The sequence below is a fragment of the Nicotiana tomentosiformis genome, chromosome 2 (genome assembly GCF_000390325.3).
Source record: "Nicotiana tomentosiformis chromosome 2, ASM39032v3, whole genome shotgun sequence".
NCBI lineage: Eukaryota > Viridiplantae > Streptophyta > Magnoliopsida > Solanales > Solanaceae > Nicotiana > Nicotiana tomentosiformis.
The window spans coordinates 51,641,421-51,660,436 of NC_090813.1; the positions used below are offsets into that span (position 1 = coordinate 51,641,421).

The 19,016-nt window shown below is 39.7% G+C and overlaps 1 protein-coding gene across 1 annotated transcript; it reads left to right on the top strand.

The window, feature by feature from the left end:
• The first annotated feature begins 17,964 nt into the window (after window positions 1-17,964).
• Window positions 17,965-18,672, top strand: LOC138904794 (uncharacterized). The gene is made up of 3 exons (XM_070193299.1): window positions 17,965-18,102; window positions 18,203-18,277; window positions 18,424-18,672. Exons 1-3 carry the CDS (start codon window positions 17,965-17,967, stop codon window positions 18,670-18,672), a joined length of 462 nt encoding a protein of 153 aa, XP_070049400.1.
• The last annotated feature ends 344 nt before the right edge of the window (window positions 18,673-19,016 follow it).

The window sequence follows — 19,016 nt, forward strand, 5'->3', positions numbered from 1 at the left end:
GTCCCAGACTTGGGAGGGGTGGATTTCATCAGAACACTCCAGCTACAAGCTTTATTCCAGTTGATACTCCACCTGCACAGTCTGCTAGAGGTGGAGGACAGGCGAGTAGTGGGCGCCTAAGAGGTGGAGGCCCGACCCTTTGATTTAATCACTATGATTTGGCTGAGGCCAATACACCAGATGGTGTCGTAATAGGTACAATCCCGATTTTTATTATAAAAGGATATTTTCCTTAATCTGATTCGGTTCTGAATATTGAGGTGAGTCCTCCTATTATGCTCCACTTATGGGTGAGTTTCGTAAATTTGTGACCCACTTATATGTTTATCCCTGTTGGGAGATTTGATGGTGTGAGCCAGTGTCTGTCATTTACTTTTGTACACCATTGAGGGCTATAAGTCCAAAAGTAATTTTTATTATTCATTATAGTGGGTTTAATGTGTTTCGGAATACTTGATTCCAATTTTTATGAATTATACGCCCTACCGGTATGAGGGTTCATTATGTGTTATGAAAACAGTTTATGAAATATATTGAAAAAGAAGAAAGAAAGGAAAATTGAAATTTCAGTTGGCACAATGTGCAAAATACTTGTGATTCAGAGTTGAGGACGAGATCCTCACATTTTATATATGATGTGAAATATTTAAACCGGGCTACAAGTCGCGGTGGAAGTTATAAGGACGAGGTCCTTGTGGTGAAATATTTATGAGTTTAAAATTATCCTTGTGTGAAATTAATTTGTACAATAATATCAATAGGGAGTCATGCATGTTAGGCTTATTTGATAATTCTTGTATATTTTTCTGTTCATATTCAGCTATTTTTGTGCTGTAAACATTGAGTTTTAACCTATGAGGTGAGTGCCCAGGTGGCGTTAAATATGACTCATTAATCCGAGTAAGTAATCATGAAGTCTTCATGCCTCACATTCCGTTGTTAGTGTTGTGAAAATTCGAAATGAGGTGGTGGTTAATATGAGATTAATATATGATGCTGGAATTAATTATAAACGGCTTTTAAGACCAGAGATGTGGTGATGAGCATACATATGGTGTGCTTCATGTCCTGATATCATTGTGATAATGCAGTGTTTATAACGATGAGATTGTGTTATTAATATTTACATTGTGGATGTGTTGTTAGGAGTTGTTTTGGTGTTACTCTGGCAGGTGGTTAGGCCCAATTACAGGGGAGACTCTGCAGAAATTTCTGAAAAATTTGGGAGTTAGGAAAACATTTGGGAGATTGAGACGTGCAAAGAAGAGACAAAATTATGTTATGTGTTTGAGGGCGAATCATCCTAAGAGGGGAAGAATATAACACCCCGGAAATTTTTTTGAAGTACTTCAACACTATCAAGAAAATTAATGTGTGCGTAGGCACGAGTTGCTATAGCCAGTTGAGACTACTATCGTGCGTTGTTGTGAAAATCAGACCTTTTGAAATGTTTGGAGTGTAAGAAATTGATCTTAAAGTTTACAAATATGGATAAAAGAAATAAACTCAAAGGAGATGATGCTGTCAGGCTTATCTCAAATGCGGTAGCGTGGAATCAACCGTGAGTATAGTGTGGGTTGTATATTGGTGTTGGGGAAGTTAAACTCGTTATGTTGTGTTGGAATTACTATTTCCACTTCAGATTATGAAAAATGTGTGTGAAATTGAGATTTTAAAATGAAGTAACTAATGGTAAGAAATTGGTATTGTAGACATGATCACTTTAATGTTTGATTAACGAAAATATATATATTCTCTTTTTTCATGAATGAGTTTGGGTAGAAGGAAATCTAATAGGCTTACTCGGCCGGGTTCACTCGGTTGAGTGCCGGTTGCACTCCTTGGTTATGGGGCATGACAATATTGGTTGGTTGTATTGATCCCCCGATAGAAAGTTTGTTGAATCATGTTCTCCGTCATATCGTTGTTGGGACACTCTTTCACCATTGTTCTATATCGTTCTCATATCTCATGTAGCGGTTCATTAGGCTCTTGTTTGAATGCTAGAATTTCATCCCAAAGAATAGCCATGTGCCCGGGAGAGAAGTACTTAGAAATAAATTTATCCGCTAATTCATCCCAAGTATGAATGGAATGATTTGGCAAACGTTCCAACCAATCTAAAGTTTTCCCCCGTAGAGAGAAAGGAAAAAGCCTTAGCCTCAAAGCATCCTTGGAGACATTTGTTTGTTTACTCCCCCAACACATATCTACGAACCCCTTCAAGTGTTTGTATGTATTTTGACCCTGTGCACCGGCGACGAACCCTCGTTCCTCGAGCAAAGTGAGCATCACGTTGGTTATTTAAAAGTTGTCCGTCCTAATACGGGGAGGGACTATAGCACTTGCATACCCTTCATTCGGCAACACCCCGTGTCGAGCCGCTCGTGGTGGAGGTGGGGGTGGAGCGTGCACATTGTCATAAAGCACTCAGCCTCGTCTATTGGCTTGAGGTTCAAGAGGGACATCATCCATTTAATCATCCTCAACGTCCACATCCCACAAAGGTAAGTTTCTGAGCTCATTGTTTTCCATGATTGTACCTACAATTTCTCAACACGTTATAACAAGGAAGGAAAAGAAGATATTCCCAAAAACACACCTAAAAATATAGCTAACACCGTTTTTAGCTCCCCAGCAACGGCGCCAAAAATTGATCTCGTCCAATTTCACACCTCAAATCAAGGTTATGAAATGGTCGATTGCAATAATAATACCCAACAAGAGTCGGGATAGATTTCCACAGGGAGTTATATATGGGAGTTAGGAGTATATATTGTAGTATATGAGTTTGACTATCTTAAATTACACTTCGACAAATTTGGGTTGTTTCTATGTCTAATTTAAAACTAAGATTGCAAAGTTAAGAAATAAAACTAAGAGAATTATTTTTGTTGTTTTACAAGTTTTGTAAAAAGCCTAGGGCTATGACCATCACCTAGGTGTTTGCCTAATGGGATATAAACCTTAATGCTTATTTTATTGATCGGGACGTATTATAACTATCAACTCTCAATTAACCACTCAATACCTCTCGGTCAGAGAGTTATTTTGCCCAATTTGGCTTTCTCAAGTCCAAATGGGTATTACACAAAATGGTTGATAAAAGCTCAAGTCGGGTTATTAATATCTCTAGGCTGAACCCTTTAATTGGGATTATCAATCTCTCGATTGACCCAATTTATTGTTAGCCAAGTTTTCCTAGACTAAGTCTCTCTTTCGCAAGTAGAGACTAAGTCAAATAGGCATGAACTAATGTTTGCAACCATTTATTTCACAAATTAAAGCATGAACAAGGCTAAATAATAATACCCAACCATAAACAAGCATTAAGTTAAACACCCATAAGGTTTACACACTAAGGTTGGGTCATAACCCTAGTAAAAATCTAGCTATTCATGCTTGAAATTGAATAAATGGAAGAATAAATACTAATTAAACTCATATTGTAAAATTAAAATGATAAAATCTATGTTAAATTATCCAAAATATGAAAAACTACAAAAAAAAAAAAAAAAGCAAAAAGAAACGGCTATTATAGCTGCTAATGTCAAAAGTTGACCTAAATTTGTGAAACTCATCTATTTATACAGGGCTGGGAATTTCGGACTAAAATGCCCTTCGGAAGGTTCTGTGGCCGCACAATTCCATGTGTAGTCCGCAGATTTCTTCAACTTGTTAGGACCCTTTGATGACCCAAAAGGTCATCTTATATTTTAGAACTCGAATTTGTGCTCTTAAGCCTTCAAAATCTCATTTTTACCCTCTTCGATTTGCGTGCGTAGTCCGTGCAGGTTTTCAAAAACCTTTTATGTTGAAAATTGATGAAAATAAGAATTTATTCCTTAAAAGTTGATTTTAGTTTACTTCGGTCAACATTTTGGGTAAAGGGCCTGGATCCATGTTTTGATGGTCCCGGTAGGTCCGAATTAATTATGGGACCTGGGCGTATGCCTAAAATTGAATTCGGAGGTCCCTAGCTTGAGTTATGAATTTTTGATGAAAATTAAAAGTCTGGAAATTATTTATTTTTAAGAATTGATTGATATTTGGCATTGCTAGTATCGGGTCCGTATTTTGGTTCCGGAGCCCGGTACAGGTTCATTATGATATTTAAGACTTATCTGTGAAATTTGGTGAGAAACGAAGTTGATTTGACATGATTCGGACGTCCAGTTGAGAAAATAAAAATTTTAAAGTGTTCTTGAGAATTTTATTTGATTTGGTACTAAATTCGTAGTTCTAGGTGTTATTTTAGCGATTTGATCACGCGAGCAAGTCCGTATGATATTTTTAGACTTGTATGCATCTTTGGTTAAGAGCCCCGAGGGCTCGGACGAGTTTCGGATAGGCTATGGAGTGAGATTTGGCTTGGAAAACACTGCTGGTACATCTGATATTATCGCATTTGCGAAGATTCAAGGTCGCATTTGCAAACTTATCTTCGCATTTGCGAAGGCAACAGAAGTGTGAAGGGCTTCGCATTTGCGATGACTCCTTCGCATTTGTGAAGCTCAGGTTGCAAATGCGACATCTGCAGCTGATCAAAATGACTTTTGGATGGGAATTTTCATTCATTTCCCAAATTTTCAAGACCTAAAACACAAGAGGCAATTTTTCAAAGACCATTTCTTCCCCAAATCATTGGTAAGTGATTCAAAACTTGTTTCTTTCAATCTTTCACTATATTTTACAAGATTTCAACCTAAAATCTAACGTTTTCATGGTAGAATTAGGAGTTTTGGGTAGAAACTAAGGATTTCGAAAATTTGGGGATTTAGAACTCAATTTGAGGTAGGATTCCAAAACTAATTACACATTCGGGCTCGGGGGTGAATGGGTAAAAGGATTTTGGTCCGAACCTCGAGTTTTGACCAAGCGAGCCCGGGGTCGATTTTTCAACTTTTTGGAGGAAAATTTGGGGGATTTAATTTATGCAATATAATTGATTTCTTAAGCAATATTTGATATTATTGAGTCATTTTTGAATAGGTAAGAGTGGTTTGGAGGTGAATTCCAAAGGAAAAGTTGTGAGTGAGAATTAAGTGGCCTTCAGAGCGAGGTAAGTGTTGTATCTAACCCTGACTTGGGGGAATTAGGAACCTTAGATTACTTGCTAAGTGAAATTCATGTGAGCGGTGTATGTGTGAGGTGACGAGTACTTATGCGCCGCCAATTTACCTATTTTCCATGTTTCTCAGTTTTTCTTATATTGTCTCATTCCTATGCCTAATTGCGATGTGTTATACTAGTGTTGTTTAATTTATCGTTCTTATCATGTTTACGGATTTTCTGGTGATAATTGAGTTTTTATTTCAAAGTTGAGATTGATGTTATGGAACCAAATGTTGAGGTAAGGTTTGTACTTGCTATTCTATCTCCCTGTTGATATTTATGCATTGTATTATGGTTAGGGAGAGTGTTAATGCACGAAGGGTGATGTCGTTCCATATTGGGAGTGTTAATGCACGAAGGGTGATGTCGTGCCATATTGTGAGTGTTAATGCATGAAGGGTGATGTCGTGCCATATTGTGAGTGTTAATGCAAAAAGGGTGATGTTGTGCCATATTATGAGTATTAATGCACGAAAGGTGATGCTGTGCCATATTGTGAGTGTTAATACACGAAGGATGATGTTGTGCCATGATATGAGAGTTAATGCACGAAGGGTGATGCCGTGCCGTTTCTATTTATTTTGTGGTGAGATTGAGAGTAAAAGCACGAAGGGTGATGCCGTGCATTTTTCCTTACTGTATTCATTATTCCTATTGATTCATGGTATATTGACTGTTCCGGTGATCATTCTATTGTAGTTCTTTATCTTGTATTCCCCTCAGTATGTTCCCCTCCCAACATTTTTTGTTTAGTTCTTCATTTCGGTTATTTGTATATACACTGTTAAATTGTACGGGGTTGATTTATAGGTACCTTGCCTTAGCCTCGTCACTACTTCGTCGAGGTTAGGCTCGACACTTACCAATACATGGGGTCGGTTATACTGATACTACACTCTGTATCTTCTGTGCAAATTTTGGATACCGGCTCGGGTTGATCGAGATTTTGCTATTGGTCCGCTGTCCGGAGACTCAAGGTAGATATGTCGGCGTTCACAGACCTTGAAGTCCCTGTCTATCTTTTATGTTCTATTGTTTTTTTCATTCAGACAGTTGTATTTCTTTCAGACTATTACTTGTAGTAAATTCTAGAATGCTCGTGAATTGTGACTCCAGATCTTGGTGGTGGTAATTAATATAGTTTTATAAAATTCTGCACCTCTTATATTTCATCTTAGTTAATTATTGTTATTTACTGAATGGAAATAAGGAATTGGTGTAACGATTTTCTAACGTTGGCTTGCCTAGCAAGTGAAATGTTAGGCGCTATCACGGTCCTGTCGGTGGAAAATTTCGGGTCGTGATAGTTGGTATCAGAGAACTAGGTTACATAGGTCTCATGAGTCACGAGCAAGCTTAGTAGAGTCTGAAGGATCGGTACGGAGACGTCTGTACTTATCTTTCAGAGGTTATGGAGTTTAGGAACAATTTCACTTTTATTCTACGCTGTCGTATGATTTCATTCTATCATTGACGATTGAACTTTTCTATTCTTGTCCTCTCACAAATGGCGAGAACACGCACTGCGTCTACAACTGAACATGAGCCAGAGCCCCAGTGACAGCTACGACTAGGGGCAAAGGCTGAGGTCGAAGTCGCGCTAAAGTCAAGGTAGAAGCAGAGGTAGAGCTCAGTCCAGAGCTCGAGAAGCCACACCTGTTGTAGAACCTTAGGTGGATCTTCAGGAGCAGGTTCCAGTTCAGAATGTACCAATTGGACCAGTTCAGGCCCCGGAAGGTTCATAGCCACTCCAGTGCTTCAGGACGCTCTAGTCCGTTTGGTGAGTGTTATGGAAGGCGTGGCCCATAATGGTACATTTCCAGTGGCACCAGCCGTCTTACAGGCTGGGGGAGGAGCACAAACTCCCACTACTCCCGTTGCGGAGCAGATAGCTCCCCAGAATCAGACTCCAGCAACCCCGCCAGTTGGGGTAGTTCAGCCGGTTATTGCGGCACAGACCGGTGATAGGATGCCATGTCTTTTGAGGCCTTATTGAGACTAGATAAGTTTACCAAGCTCTTTCCAGTCCACTTTAGTGGTACACCTTATGAGGACCCACAAGATTATCTTTAACGCTGTCGTGAGGTACTGCGAAACATGGGCATAGTTGAGACCAGTGGGGTTGATTTTGCTATATTTCATATGACGGGTTCCGCCAGGAAGTGGTGGAGGGATTATACATTGACTAGACCAGTTGGATCACTTGCACTTATCTGGGAGCAGTTCTCTCAGCTATTTCTGGAGAAGTTCCTTTTTGTCACACTGAGAGAGGACTTCCACAAGCAATTTGAGCATCTACAGAAGGGCAGTATGACTGTTACTCCGTACGAGTCCCGTTTTGTGAATTTGGCTCGGCATGCTCTCCTTTTACTACCTACAGAAGGAGAGAGAGTGAGGAGGTTTATTGAGGGACTCACTCACACTATCAAACTTCAGATGGCCAAGGAGACCGGAAATGAGATTTCTTTTCAGACGGCTGCTAATGTCGTGAGGAGGGTCGAGATGGTTCTTGCACAGGAGAGAGGGCAGAGGTCTGATATGAGGCCTCGTCAGTTTGGTGATTTCAGTGGTGCCTCGTCTGGAGGCAGGGGTACTTATGGCAGGGGTCAGGTACCTAGAGGTGGAGGTCAGACCGTTAGAGGTGGAGGACAAGTGGGTAGAAGGCGTCCTAGAGGTGGAGACACATCTGTTATTATATTTTTTTTATGGTATGGCAGAGGTCGTTACATCAGATGGTGTCGTTATGGGTACGACCTCAATTTAAAATAAAGGAATAATTTCCTTAACTTGATTCGGTTCTGAGTATCAAGACGAGTCCTCCTATTGTGCTCCACTTATGAGTGAGCTTCATAATTCTATAATCTACTTATGTATTTACTCCTATAGGGAGATTCTATGGAGATAACTACGCCTATTATTCCATGTTGGTCACTAATAAGAGCTGTGAGGCCAAATGCGGCTTTCTTTTACTCATTTCGATAAGTTTTGATGTAATTTACGGATAATTAATTACAAATTATGAATTAATTATATGCCCTACTGGTATGAGGGTTCGTTATGTGTTATGAAAAATATTTACGAAATTTATTGAAAAGAAGAAAGAAAGGAAATTGAAATTCAGTTGGCACAATAATCAAAATACTTGTGATTCGGAGTTGAGGATGAGATCCTCGTATTTTTACATGATGTGAAATATTTAAACCGGGCTACAAGGCGCGGTGGAAGTTATATAAGGATGAGATCCTTATGAGTAAAGAAATTCTTGTGTTTAAGTTCTCCCTTGTGAAATTAAATTTGTACTATAGTACTAATAGGGAGTCATGCCTATTAGGCTTATTTGAGAATTCTTGTATGAAATTCTCTGTGCATATTTGCCAAAATATTGAATTTTGTAATTATTGAGTTTTAACCTACGAGGTAGGTGCTCGCCCAGGTGGAGTTAAATGTTACTCGTTAATTCGGGTAAATAATTGTGAGGTCTTCATGCCTCGCATCTCGTTATCAGTATTGTGAAGGTTTACAATGAGAGTTTTATTAACATGAGCTTAATTGGCAATTCGGTAATTGATTATGAATAACTATTAAGAACAAATATCCACTGCCAAGAATTGATGACTTATTTGATCACCTTCAGGGTGCCAAGGTATTTTCGAGGATCGATTTGAGGTTTGGTTACCATCAGTTGAAGATTAGGGTATCTGATGTCCCTAAGATAACTTTTCAGACTCGGTATAAACATTATGAGTTTCTAGTGATGTCATTTGGGCTGACAAATGCCCCAGCAACATTCATGGATTTGATGAACCGGGTGTCCAAACCCTACTTGGATTCCTTTGTGGCTGTGTTTATTGATGATATCTTGATCTACTCCCAAAGTCGAGAGGAGCATGAGCAGCACCTTCGGATCGTTCTTCAGACTCTGAAAGACAGCCAGTTATATGCTATGTTCTCAAAATGCGAGTTTTGGTTGATTTCAGTTGCTTTCTTGGGTCACATTGTATCAGCAGAGGGTATTCAGGTGGATCCTAAGAAGATTGAGGCATTCCAGAACTGGCCTAGACCCACATCAGCTACAGAGATCCGTAGTTTCCTAGGTTTGGCGGGCTATTACCATCGATTTGTAGAGGGGTTTTCATCTGTAGCAGCCCCGTTGACCAGATTGACCCAGAAGGGTGCCCTGTTCAGGTGGTCAGACGAGTGTGAAGCGAGCTTTCAGAAGCTCAAGACTGCTTTGACCACGTCACCGGTATTGGTGTTACTCACAGGTTCAGGATCTTATACAGTATATTTTGACGCATCGCGTATTGGTCTGGGTGCGTTGTTGATGCAGGGTGGCAAGGTTATTGCATATGCTTCACGGCAGCTAAAGGTTCACGAGAAGAATTACCTTGTTCATGATCTAGAGCTGACAGACATTGTTCACGCGTTGAAGATTTGGAGGCACTAATCTTTACGATGTGCCATGTGAGGTATTCACTGATCATTGGAGCTTGCAGTATTTGTTCAAACAGAAGGAACTCAATTTGAGGCAGAGGAGGTGGCTGGAGATATTGAAAGACTATGATATCACCATATTGTATCATCCCGGGAAGGCCAATGTGGTAGCCGATGCTTTGAGTAGAAAGTCAGTCAGTATAGGTAGCCTTGCATATATTCCAGTTGGTGAGAGACCGCCTGTATTGGATGTTCAGGCCTTGGCCAACCAGTTCGTGAGGTTGGATGGTTCTGAGCCCAGTCGTGTCCTAGCTCGTACAGTCACTCGATCTTCTTTGTTTGAGTGCATAAGAGATCGGCAGGATGACGATTCTCATTTACTTGTCCTTAGAGACACAGTGCGGCATGGTGGTGCCAAGCAGGTTACTATTAGAGATGACAGAGTTTTGAGGATGCAGGGTCATATTTGTGTGCCTAATGTGGATGGACTTCGTGAGTTGATCCTTGACGAGTCCCACAGTTCCTGATATTCTATTCATCCGGGCGCCGCCAAGATGTATTGGGACTTGAGGCAGCATTATTAGTGGAGGCAAATGGAGAAGGACAAAGTTGCTTATGTAGCTCGGTGCCTAAATTGTCATCAGGTAATGTGTGAGCATCAGAGACCTGGTGGTTTACTTCAGAGGTTAGATATTCCTGAGTGGAAGTGGGAGCGTATCACTATGGATTTTGTTGTCGGACTCCAACGGACTCAGAGGAAGTTCGATGCAGTTTGGGTTATTATGGACAGGCTGACTAAGTCAGCGCATTTCATTCCTGTGGCAGTTACCTATTTCTCGGAGCGGTTGGCAGAGATTTACATTCGTGAGATCGTCCGTCTTCACGGCGTGCCCGTGTCTATCATTTCTGATCGAGGTACGCAGTTTACCTCGCACTTTTGGAGGGAAGTACAGCGTGAGTTAAGTACGCGGGTTGAGTTGAGCACATCATTCCATCGTTAGACGGACGGACAGTCCGAGCGTACTATTCAAATCTTGGAGGATATGCTATGTGCCTGTGTTATTGACTTTGGAGGTTCTTGGGATCAGTTCTTGCCGTTAGCGGAGTTTGCCTACAATAACAGCTACCAGTCGAACATTCAGATGGCTCCCTATGAGGCATTATATGGTAGACGTTGTAGGTCGCCAGTTGGGTGGTTTGAACCGGGAGAGGCTCGGTTATTGGGTACCGATTTGGTACAAGATGCCTTGGATAAGGTCAAGATTATTCAGGATCGACTTCGCATAGCTCAGTCTAGGAAAATGAGTTATGTCGACCGTAAAGTTCGTGATATTGCATTCATGGTTGGAGAAAGATTATTGCTTCGGGTATCGCCCATGAAGGGTGTTATGCGATTTGGGAAGAAGGGCAAGTTGAGCCCTAGGTATATCGGGCCATTTGAGATCCTCGAGAGAGTGTAGAGGAGGTAGCTTATAGACTTGCGTTGCCTCCAGGGTTATCCTCAGTTCATCCGGTATTCCATATGTCTATGTTCCGAAAATATCATGGTGATCTGTCCCATGTGTTAGATTTCAGCTCTGTCCAGTTGGACAAGGATTTGACTTACGAGCAGGAGCCGGTGGCAATTCTAGCCCGGCAAGTTTGCCAGTTGAGATCAAAGAGTTACCCTTCAGTTCAAGTGCAGTGGAAAGGTCAGCCTATTGAGGCAGCTACTTGGGAGTCCGAGTCCGATATGCGGAGTAGATATCTCCACCTTTTCACCAGCCCAGGTACTTTTCTATGTCCGTTTGAGGACGAACGGTTGTTTTAGAGATGGAGAATGTGATGACCCAAAAGGCCATCTTATGTTTTAGAACTCGAATCTGCGCTCTTAAGCCTTAAAAAGCTCATTTTTACCCTCCTCGATTTGCGTGAACAGTCCGGTCAGGTTTTCGAAAAGCTTTATGTTGAAAATTGATGAAAATAAGAATTTATGCCTTAAAAGTTAATTTTAGTTGATTTCGGTCAACATTTTTGGTAAACGGGCACGGATTCATGTTTTGATGGTCCCGATAGGTCCATATCGAATTATGGGACCTGGGCGTATGCCTGGAATTGAATTCGGAGGTCCCTAGCTTGAGTTATGAATTTTTTATGAAAATTAAAAGTTTGGAAATTATTTGTTTTTAAGAATTGATTGATATTTGGCATTGTTAGTATCGGGTCCATATTTTGGTTCCGGAGCATGGTACAGGTTCATTATGATATTTAAGACTTGTCTGTGAAATTTGGTGAGAAACGGAGTTGATTTGACGTGATTCGGACGTCCATTTGAGAAAAATAGAAATTTTAAAGTGTTCTTGAGAATTTCATTTGATTTGGTACTAAATTCATAGTTCTAGGTGTTATTTTGGCGATTTGATTGCGCGAGCAAGTCCGTATGATATTTTTATACTTGTGTGCACCTTTGGTTTAGAGCCCCAAGTGCTCGGGTGAGTTTCGGATAGGCTACAGAGTGAGATTTGGCTTGGAAAACACTGCTGGTGCATCTGATATTATTGCAGGCCTCTTATCTCGCATTTGCGAGATCAGGCATCGCAATTGCGTCCTCTGAGAGGTTCGCATTTGCAAGCTTCTCATCGCAAATATGAAGAGAAGCTTGGCCAATAGTTTTCGCATTTGTGAGTTTTCTTTCGCATTTGCGAAGGGAGTCGGGGAAGGGCAGTGATCGCAAATGCGATCATTTAGTCGCATTTGCGAAGATTCAAGGTCGCATTTGCGAAGGCAGCAGAAGTGTGAAGGGCTTCGCATTTGTGATGACTCCTTTGCATTTGCGAAGCTCAGGTCGCAAATACGACATCTGCAGCTGATCAAAATGACTTTTGGACGGGAATTTTCATGAATTTCCCAAATTTTCAAGACCTAAAACACAAGAGGCGATTTTCCAAAGACCATTTCTTCCCCAAATCATAGGTAAGTGATTCTAAACTGGTTTCTTTCAATCTTTCACTACATTTTACAAGATTTCAACCTAAAATCTAAGGTTTTCATGGTAGAATTAGGGTTTTGGGTAGAAACTAGGAATTTCAGAAATTTGGGGATTTAGAACTCAATTTGAGGTAGGATTCCAAAACTAATTACATATTCAGGCTCGGGGGTGAATGGGTAAAAGGATTTTGGTCCGAACCTCGGGTTTTGACCAAGCGGGCCCGGGGTCGATTTTTCAACTTTTTGGAGGAAAATTTGGGGGATTTAATTTATGCAATATAATTGATTTCTTAAGCCATATTTGATATTATTGAGTCATTTTTGAATAGATAAGAGTGGATTGGAGGTGAATTCCAAAGGAAAAGTTGTGAGTTAGAATTAAGTGGCCTTCAGAGTGAGGTAAGTATTGTATCTAACCCTGACTTGAGGGAATTAGGAACCTTAGATTACTTGCTAAGTGAAATTCATGTGAGCGGTGTATGTGTGAGGTGACAAGTACTTATGCGCCGCTAATTTACCTATTTTCCATGTTTCTCAGTTTTTCTTATATTGTCTCATTCCTATGCCTAATTGCGATGTGTTATACTAGTGTTGTTCAATTTATCGTTCTTATCATGTTTACGGATTTTCTGGTGATAATTGAGTTTTTATTTCAAAGTTGAGATTGATGTTATGGAACCAAATGTTGAGGTAAGGTTTGTACTTGTTATTCTATCTCCCTGTTGATATTTATGCATTGCATTATGGTAAGGGAAGAGTGTTAATGCACGAAGGGTGATGCCGTGCCATATTGTGAGTGTTAATGCACAAAGGGTGATCTCGTGCCATAATGTGAGTGTTAATGCACGAAGGGTGATGCCGTGCCATATTGTGAGTGTTAATGCACGAAGGGTGATGTCGTGCCATATTGTGAGTGTTAATGCAAGAAGGGTGATGTTGTACCATATTATGAGTGTTAATGCACGAAGGGTGATGCTGTGCCATATTGTGAGTGTTAATGCACGAAGGGTGATGTTGTGCCATGATATGAGAGTTAATGTACGAAGGGTGATGCCGTGCCGTGCCGTTTCTATTTATTTTGTGGTGAGATTGAGAGTAAAAACACGAAGGGTGATGCCGTACATTTTTCCTTACTGTATTCATTATTCCTATTGATTCATGGTATATTGATTGTTCCGGTGATCATTCTGTTGTAGTTCTTTATCTTGTATTCCCCTCAGTATGTTCCCCTCCCGACATTTTTTGTTTAGTTCTTCATTTCGGTTATTTGTATATACACTGTTAAATTGTACGGGTTGATTTGTAGGTACCTTGCCTTAGCCTCGTCACTACTTCGTCGAGGTTAGGCTCGACACTTACCAATACATGGGGTCGGTTATACTGATACTACACTCTATATCTTCTGTGCAGATTTTGGATACCGGCTCGGGTTGATCGAGATTTTGATATTGGTCCGCTGTCCGGAGACTCAAGGTAGATATGTCGGCGTTCACATACCTTGAAGTCCCTGTCTATCTTTTATGTTCTACTATTTTTTTCATTCAGACAGTTGTATTTCTTTTAGACTATTACTTGTAGTAAATTCTAGAATGCTCGTGAACTATGACTCCAGATCCGGGTGGTGGTAATTAATATAGTTTTATAAAATTCTGCACCTCTTATATTTCATCTTAGTTAACTATTGTTATTTACTGAATGGAAATAAGGAATTGGTTTAACGACTTTCTAACGTTGGTTTGCCTAGCAAGTGAAATGTTAGGCACCATCACTGTCCCGTCAGTGGGAAATTTCGGGTCGTGACAGAACCGGAGGTCTGCGGCCGTATAATTCTGATCTGCCGCTGCGAGGCATTATTTATACAGTCCGCAGATTTGTAACTATGGTCGTAACTTGGTTCTGCGGTCCGCACTTTTACTTATGCGGCTTCAAGGCACTTCTTCTATGGCTGCACAATTCTTGTGCGGTCCGCACTTCTGAGGGACTTGAAACTTCGAAAATTGCACATTCTCTAAACTATATTCCTAGCCCAGCTTTTACGGCTGCATAGTTCATATGCGGTCCGCACTTTACACAAAAGTCTGCTAGACTTTCCTTCATTATTTGCGTCCGCAGATGAAATTCTGCAGTCCGCACTTTGTGAGCTTTTGTACCTTTTATTGACTTGAGTTTAGATTACTCCTTTTTGAGTTGGATTTTATCTCGGGAGTCCAACTTCCAACATTCCTGCAATTTTACACATTTCATCCGTTTCGGGAACACAATTAAACACTTTTAGACTAAAATAAAAGCTAAAAGGCGCTAATAAGTAGGTAAAATCCCCACTTATCAGACCTAAGGCTCCGCACTTGCGGAAAATCCATCGCAGGTGCGGTTCCCTCCAAGCCAGGCGAAATCTGCTTCTGCAGACCATTTTATTCTTCTACGCGACCGCTTCTGCGGTCCACTACGCGCTTCTGCGTTCCCGCATGTGCGTATACTCCTCCGCTTCTGCGATCCAGCTACCCCTCTCGTTTTCTGCTTCAGCGGAGTTCCCTTCGTATTTGCGGCCACCCAGCTTAGTCTAAAGGTCGCTTCTGCATCCACAGTGCCGCTTCTGCGGCTCCGCACCTGCGGCCAAAACCTCGCAGGTGCGGTTACACTAAATATGTTGCCACCATCATTTTTATAGGGAAAAATTCAATCCGTTAACCATCCGAAATCCACCCGAGACCCCGAAACTTCAACCAAATATACCAACCAGTCCTAAAACATCATACGGGCTTAGTCGATCTTTTAAATCACATCAAACAACGCTAAAATCATGAATCATGCATCGATTCAAGCCTAATGAACTTTAAAACTTTATACTTCTACATCCGACTTCGAATCCTATCCAATCAAGTCTAATTGACCTCAAATTTTGCACACAAGTCCTAATTGACACTACGAACCTACACCAACTTCCGGAATAAAAAATCCAACCCTGATATCAAAAAGTCCACTCTCAGTCAAACTTTCTAAAATTATCTAATTTCCAATTTCCGCCAATTGGCGCCGAAATAACCTACGGACCTCCAAATAAACATTCGAACACGCTCCTAAGACCAAAATCATCATATGAACCCATTGGAACCTTCAAATCCAGATTCCGAGATCGTTTACTCATAAGTCAAACCTTAGTCAATTCTTCTAACTTAAAGCTTCTGAAATTAGAATTTTCTTTTTAAATCAATCCCGAACTTCCCGAAATTCAATTCCGACCACACGTACAAGTCATAATACCTTAAGTGAAGCTACTCAATGCCTCAAACTGCCGAACGACACACTAGCGCCGCAGTTACAATATCTGGATTTGTTTTGTTCCTATACACTATTGGAAACCTTATTACCAAAAATGTCTAAGTTTTCGTATTTACCCGACCTAAACACGGTTTAGCTACAAAAAATATACATTTGTTTAAACTAGAATCCTTTCTGCGATAGTCTTTTTTATTTAGACGCGGGATTTTGGGATTGCTTATATTTCAATTAGATATTTCACTGATTCAATCATCGCTCCATAATAAAGGCAACATATTTGTAGAATCCTTCTATTACGCAAATTTTCTCTGGTTATCATCGCACCATAATCAAGACAGCATATCTGTGGTATCCTTCTACCCTATGGTTTTCTCCGATTTCCTCTGATTTTCCATAAACAAAGGTTTTGAAGGAAACAATTACAAACAATTAGCTACAATTGAATTGAATTTCGCGACAAAAAGTCAAAATTAGTGATTATGCTTCAGCTCAATGGTCGGTAGGATAACGTAGGGAGATACAAAGATTTTGATGTTGACGGAACTGTAGTCAATGAAGATTCAAATTATAGTCAATTGAATTCCGCAATTGCAGAGCATCTAATGATCGATACCTCCACAAAAATCATCAAAATCAAATACATTATCAATGAACGTTGTCCTCCAATGAAAATTCGGAACGATATGGGAGTTCGAGTGTATATGAAGACTAAAAGGAAAACAAAAACTTAGGAATGTATCCGCTGTGTATAACAGTACGTGATTTTAATTTGGAATGCAATATGTCGAATGCGAGCACAATTGCAGGTTGCTCTGTTTTTTCCAGTGCTCATGTTTTTTTCAATTTCAAGTGTTCTACAATTTTACTACAGAATATCTACAATAATACTACATAACAAATGCAGTTCAACTGTTATATCTCGATAAGTATTCTGTCAAATACTGAAGACATGAATATACAAAGGTCTGAATTAATATACTTTTAATTGAGTGCAGGTTCTTTTGATTATCGTAATACTAACGTGGTACAATTGGAGATGTATCAGGAACAGTGAAGTTGATTGATATGCAAACATCTCCGGAAAGAAGGTAGGAATATTTTATTTGTCAAATTCATATTGTGTATAAGTTATAATTTTTTTTTATATAAATTGTTTAAGACAAGTTTTTGTGCATAAAAAGCCTCGTATTCTGTAGCTACAATTTGCATAATATATTTTGAATTATTTTTATTTTGTAGCTACTGCCTCATATGTGTTGGGGATAATTTTATGTGGTACCTCAAGTCCACCAGCATAAATGAATCAGCATTGTTCAAGGTTCAAAAATTCAACAACTTGGCAAACCTACTGCCATGGTAGTTGGCAGCATGGTGATGCCAAAATATGCCGATCGTAAGACAATATACACACCAAAAAATATACAAACTGACATGTTGTCAAATCATGGTGTGAACTTAACATAAATGCAAGCTTGGAGAGCAAAGGAAAAGGCTTTGGAATTTATAAAAGGTCATCCTGTTGATTCCTACAGTCGCTTGCCGAGTTATTTGTATATTCTGGAGAAGACTTATTCGGGGTCGGTAGTGAAATTGCAGAAGACTGAAGATGATTGTTTCTTGTATGCATTTGTTGCGCTTAGTACGTCCATCAAGGGTTGGGAGCATTGTAGGCAAGTTTTAGTAGTTGATGGCACCTTCTTGAAGTCGGCATATAGGGTAATCATGCTAACAGATAGCACAATGGATGCAGCAGGTAATGTAGATTAATTGTAAAAATGTTGTTATAAAGTTATTTTTTAGACTGTATTTTTTATATTTTCAAGTTTTATTACAGAAACTGAATTTCTTTTTGCTACCTATGTGATGGGTAGCATATTACCACTAGCATACGCCATTGTTGATTGAGAAAATGACGCAACATAGAGGTGGTTTTTTGATCAATTCAAACATGCATATGGTGAAAATCCAAATATGTGTGTTGTTTCAGATCGGAATAAGAGTATCTTGAAGGCAACATCTATTGTTTATACCGACATGCCATATTATGATTGCATGTGGCATATTATGACAAATGTAAGGTCAAAGTTCAAGAAGGGTCGTCATCTAAAGTTAAGCGAATTGTACTTTGCCATGACACGATAATACACGCTTGATGAATTTAATGAAAGAATGTCAAAGATTGAAGAGATCGACAGACATGTTAAAGCATACATATACAATATTAGCTATCACAGATGGTCTCGGGTATATGCTACAGTGAACAGAACATGGACGATGGCATCAAACATTGCAGAGTCATTGAATGCGGTAACCAAATATGCAATAGAGCTGCCCGTAGTAGAACTATTTGAGTACATGAGGACTCTTTTTGAACGTTGGACTAATGAAAAGCTATTGAATGTAAAAGGGTGTGTTCACATACCTTGGGGAAAAATACAACAAAGAGTTGGAGGAAAATAAGACATTATCGCAGAAGATGAGAGTAAGTTATAGCCAATAACATCAGATCATTAATTCCATCAAACTAAATATATAATGTTAATTGTAGAAATATTGTTGTATAATTGTAGTTATTTTGTTTTGTATTTGTTGCTGACAACTTGTTGTGTGTTTGTAATGAAATTGTAGGTGAGGGCTTCAACAGATTACATCCATACTGTGATAGATGGTGTGAATCGCTTCATTGTTTGCCTTCAAAACAAGAGATGTAGTTGTGGACAGTTCCATCTTGATGAACTTCCTTGTCCACATGCTTTGGCGGCTTTGAGGCACAGGAACGAGTCTTATGAAAACTATTGTTCTCCTTATTACATGAGGGAGAGCCTTCTGCAGACTTATGAAATATCAGTAGACCCGTTGCCTGATGAAAGAAAATGAAATGTGCCACAACATATAGCTGAAGAAGTTGTAAAACCATCCGAGAAAAGGCAGCCAGGGAGACCTCAAAAACAAAGATACAAACCATATGATGAAGTAAATGCAAAGAAGTACAAGGTTTCATGTAGCAACTGCCGACTAGAAGGGCATAACAAAAGATCTTGTAGGAATGCTCCCAAAAGGAAATAAAAATTGATACAACTTATAGTTTTTTTTTTATTGAGTATTGTTGATGATAATCTGTCCTTTAAGACATATGAAGTTATATTTTTTATGTTCTGGAGAGTTATAGTTGTGGTGTAATTGTGTTGCTAATTTGAATAAAGATTGTCTCATATAATGAA

Excerpts from the sequence above, each read along its gene's own strand:
- LOC138904794 (XM_070193299.1), top strand. The coding sequence starts at position 17,965 with ATGTCAAAGATTGAAGAGATCGACAGACATGTTAAAGCATACATATAC. Across the intron at positions 18,103-18,202 it reads TTGCAGAGTCATTGAATGCG|GGTGTGTTCACATACCTTGG; the intron begins GTAACCAAATAT and ends TGAATGTAAAAG. Across the intron at positions 18,278-18,423 it reads CATTATCGCAGAAGATGAGA|GTGAGGGCTTCAACAGATTA; the intron begins GTAAGTTATAGC and ends ATGAAATTGTAG.